This window comes from Cynocephalus volans, chromosome X, assembly GCF_027409185.1.
Source record: "Cynocephalus volans isolate mCynVol1 chromosome X, mCynVol1.pri, whole genome shotgun sequence".
NCBI classification, from domain to species: Eukaryota; Metazoa; Chordata; class Mammalia; order Dermoptera; family Cynocephalidae; genus Cynocephalus; species Cynocephalus volans.
Genome location: NC_084478.1, coordinates 127,472,543 through 127,477,303, shown reverse-complemented (window position 1 = coordinate 127,477,303; position 4,761 = coordinate 127,472,543). Strand labels below are relative to the sequence as shown.

Below are 4,761 nucleotides of genomic sequence, written 5' to 3'. Positions count from 1 at the left end.
CTTCCCTAACAAAGTAATGTAGACTGGGCAGCTTAAACAACAAGAAACTCATTTCCTCACAGTTCTGGAGGCTGGAAGTCCAAGATCAGGGTGTGGGCAGGGATGGTTTCTCCTGAGGCCTCTCTTTTGGGCTTGTAGATGGCCATCTTCTCCCTGTGTCTTCACGTGGTCTTTCCTCTGTGCATATCTGTGTTCCAATCTTCTCTTCTTATAAAGACAGCAGTCATACTGGAGTAGGGCCTGCTCTAATGACCTGATTTTAACCTAATAACATTTGTAAAGATCCCATTTCCACATACAGTCACATTTTGAGGTACTGGGGGTTAGGAGTTTTGTGGCAGACACAATTTTGCCCATAACACCAGGGATCCCGCCCCAGTCCTGTTGCTTACTAGCCATGTGGTTTCAGGAAAATTACCAAAGCCCTCCGAGCCTCAGGTTCATCATCTGTGAAATGGGTGTCCTAATGTGTTTGTCTTGTAGGACTGTTGAAATGTATGAAATGCATGCAAAGCACTTGGCACAGTGTCTGACATGTATTAGACTTTCAATGCTTGGCACTTATCTGTATCACTATTCGGACCTCAGATCCTACTAGCCTCTCCTCTGGGAAAGTTATTGCTTTTGTTTTCATCTAGGAGACCTCACAGAGTATGCAGCACAATAGTACAAGGAATACCAATTCAGCCATAAATGTTGCTTGAAAGATAAAACTAGGTAAGATTTCCATCCTAGATGATCTATTATCTCATGTGGGTGTGTGGAAGTCTTCCCCAGCTGGATGCAACTCAAAGCTTGTAGAATCTGAGTCAAGGACGAAACTCTTCCCATTCTCCCAGCTGCTCTTCCATTCATACCCCTATTTTCGATAATCCCCCTCCCCACCAAAAATCCAGCCCTTGCTTACAATTGCCCTAACTGCCTTCCAGATAACCTAATTAAAATGGCATTTTAATGGGGCTGGCTCTGTTTGTCCCAGTCAGGCAGAAGAGTACCTGGCCAATGGCTTCTGGGCCTCACCTCATGGGAGATTCACTCTTATTTCTCAGGAAACCCTTGCACGTGGTGGGTATAAATCACCTACTTCCTGCACTGTGTTCAACTGCAACTAGGACAGGAGTGCAGGACACTTTCCATACCTGCCCCAGGTGGAGATTTCTCTCTGTTCGATCCACCATCCAAAAGGAACTGCTCAGAGAAGATTTCCAATCCAGGCTCTGCTCGCAGCCCTAAGACACAGCGTCTGAGAGCCTGGCCCCTGCCACCACCCAGCTTCAGTGCAGGCAACTCCCACAGAGGGAAGTGCAGCTTCCAAAGCCACAGGCTGGCTTGGCTCAGGACATTTACAGTCGACTGCTCTCATCTGGAGCCCCACCTTCTGCCTAACCCTTTTCTACTTGTTCTGTAGGATTTAGAGGACATCTCACCACCTTCCCGATATGGCCGCTGCTCCTAGGCTCAACCACCCTATGGGTTGGGCTTATCCTAATATCTCCACGACTAACACAGGGCCTTCCAGAGAGCGATGCTCAATAAATGTTTGCAGAATAAACGAGTTGTGAGCAGTGGTTTCATTTATGGAGATGCAATTTCTCCTACATCATGGAAGAACACAAGCAAATCCAGGTATACATATATATTTTAATTTCACAGAACAACAGAGTTAAAGGGAAAAGGAAGCCAAAAATTACTGATTTCTTACTTTTTTCTCTATTTCTTGACCTCATATTATTTTGTTAAGTTTTTTCATATTTCCAAGTAAATTCCTATTCCGATGCCATGCTCTCTTGTTACAGACCACAAAATAAGATTTCAATTTGTTTTATGAAATAGCAAAACTTTTACTACTGAACTGGATAAAGAGTAATAAATGTGTGATCAATGTCATTCATAAACTTAGTTTCTTAAGCTAATTAAACCTTCCATTTAAAGGAATAACATTTGAAAGATTCCAAACTGAAAACAAGAGAAAGCTCCAAGTTACCCTTATAGTACAGGAAACCAAAGCTGTTTGTTATTCACTCTATTTCCCTAGCCCCACACTATCTTTCTACTAAAAACAGTGACTGCTATTTTCAAACACAGTGGAGAATCTACCTTAGACTTCATCTGGGCTTAGAGAAGCTTCAAGGTGTGCCACTAGAACTGGTACTGGCTGTGGCAGAAGTGCCATTTGTGGTGGCAATTCCGGCCTGGGCGCTTTCTTCCTCATCTCTCAGAGCCATCTGATACAAGTGTGGGAATAAACTGGGGAAAGTAATATTGAACTGGGCCAAATGCTCCAGAACTTCCATCTTGCTGGTTTCAGCGTGGGCACGTGGGCCCCACAGGAACCGATAGCACACAGGATCAATGTTGGGCACCTGCCGGTACTCCAGGTACTTTTCCTGCACCCAATCTTCGGTGATGAGCTTCCTGGGCTCTCCATAGATGGGGTGCTCCCTCCCAGGACACAACCCCAGCACACCCAGCACATACCACATGCTCTTCTCAGAGGTGCAGTCGCCCTCCATGAAGACCAAGCCCAGGGTGATAATCAGGAGGCCGGTCTTGGGCACGCTCTGGTCATCGCTCTGCATCCCATCGTAGGTGAGGCCCAGGGAGGTGCTGAGGATGTAGGAGTGGCTGGCAGGGTCCACTTCCTTCACTGCAATGCCATAGACAATCTCCATGTACTTAGAGACTTTGCTGAAGATGGCAGGGAATTGGTCCTCGTAATTTTTGAGGACTCCATTCAGCATTTCTTCCTTTGTGATCAGCTCCTTCTTTCGATACTTGAGGAGCAGGAGATTAAGCAAATCATACATCATCTCCTGTGGTGCACCCTGGAGCAAGTACTCAGGGAATCCCACATCCTGTGAGCTGCTCGGGCCCTCCTCTTCTTGGATGCTGGGGCTCTCGCTTGCCTGGCTCCATGGAGGGGAGACAGTGGCAGTGGGGGATGAGCAGACACTCTGAGGACTCTGGGGAGGACTTGGTGTTCCAGCAGTAGGCACGTCCTCCGGGGTACCTGGGATCAGAGGAGAGGTGGAGGCAGAGGAGTTGGAGGAAGAAGAAGAGGGGGTGAACACCTCCATGTCTTCCTCATCACCAGGAACCTGCGCACCCACCAGGGCTGGTGCCTCTCTTTGGGCCCGAAGGTCTTCCTCAAGCTCGCAGAGCTGACTCTTGTCACAATAAGGCATCGCGACTTTCCCTGGGGGCAGAAAACAGGAGTGTGGGCTGGAGTTGGGTGATGGGGATGGGGACGCACAGGCCTGGAGGAGGGAGAGAGCGGTTGAGTGGCCTCAGCCTAGAACCACACCCTAGGGGCTTCTGACAAAGGTCTACTTACAGGTCTTCTCTTTCACTGGTGCTCTAGGGCCTCACAGGGCTCCTGTTCTCCTGGTCGGCCTGTCTCCTGTGGACATGAAGGGGTAATGAGTCGGCTCCGCAGGGTGTAGCCGGCAGAGAATGAGGCTCCAGCACTGACAGTTTTGTGGGTGGGGCCGGGAACTGCGCGGTCCCCTCTGTTCTGGGACTGGTGGAGCTCTTGTAACTCATTCAGGGCATGCAACTCACCTTGACCCTGGCTCTCCTGGGCCTCCTCTGCTGTGACCTGAGGACACTGCCTCAGACCAAGGTCTCACCTCTCAGTTCCTGGAGCTCCTGTAAGAGGAATAGAGGAAGTCCTCAAGCTGCAGACTGCAAGGACACCTTGGACTCCCAGTGCCGACAGGAGTGGTGGGCCGGACTCTGTGAGGTCCCCACTGTTCTTTGGTGAATGAATGGTCCCCTCCATACTCACTCAGAGCCCTCACCTTTACGTCGGCAGGACCCAGACCCAACCCTTCTGCTGGCCTGAGAAACTCTCAGAACAAGAACTCACACCCCTGATATGGAACAAAAGCCAGAGAGGGGCCCACATCTGGCCACACATGCCCAGGGCATCCCAGGGAGGACCGCAGGAGGTGCCCCAATTTAGTAGGATCCATGTGTCCTGGAGTGAGCGGTCTGCGTGATATCACCTTTATGTCTGGCAGGTCCTGGGACTCTCCCACTGCTGACCTGAGGCCACCGTCCTTACGCCAAGGCCCTGTCTCCATGAGACACTAGAAAAGGAAGTGAGAGCCCAACCACCCGCTGTTCCCTGGGTCTTCCCATGGCTGACAGAAGGAACAGGGAGGGGCTGGGGTCCTGTGTGTTCTGGTCTGGGTGGTCCCCTCAGCCCTCACCTTGACTCCTGGTAGGGCCTGGGACAAATCTCTCTGTCGATCTGAGCATGGCCCTCTCAGATCAAGGTCCTCTGCCCTCTGAGACTCCTGAGCCAGAATTGAGGCTCAGTCTGAAGGCCTCCCCACAGTCTCCTGGGCTGACATCAGGGCCACGGTGGATATTTGTGGGGCCCTCTTTATGTTCTGGGCTGGGGATACCTTCAGTCCTCACCAAAATCTCTTCCCTTGACATATCCTGGGATTCCTCCCTCAGCTGATCGGATGTCTCTCTCCCTTCTGGTCCAATCTCACCCCTAAAACCAAGGCCCTCAGCTCCCTGAAAACCCCAAGCCAGAAGTGACAAGGTGTCATATCCTGGGTGGGTCACCCCTGCCTGGGGTCTCCGAGAGTAGAGAACAAGGGACCACTGCATTCTGTGGGGTCCTTTCTTTTGGGAGTTAGGGGTTACCTTCAACTAGATCTATCACCTTGACTCCTGGCTAAGCCTCAGATGACTCCTTCTGTGACCAGATGTGGCTCTCTCTGCTGACCTGAAGTTGCCCCTCAG

At 50.6% G+C, this 4,761-nt stretch overlaps 1 protein-coding gene across 1 annotated transcript; it reads right to left on the bottom strand.

The window, feature by feature from the left end:
* Nucleotides 1-2,126: 2,126 nt before the first annotated feature.
* LOC134368374 (melanoma-associated antigen 8-like) lies at nucleotides 2,127-3,185 on the bottom strand. Its single transcript, XM_063084889.1, has one exon. It carries the CDS (start codon nucleotides 3,183-3,185, stop codon nucleotides 2,127-2,129), a length of 1,059 nt encoding a protein of 352 aa, XP_062940959.1.
* Nucleotides 3,186-4,761: the final 1,576 nt, after the last annotated feature.

What these genes read in the sequence shown, in the direction of transcription:
- LOC134368374 (XM_063084889.1), bottom strand. Translation starts at nt 3,185, where the DNA reads ATGCCTTATTGTGACAAGAGTCAGCTCTGCGAGCTTGAGGAAGACCTT.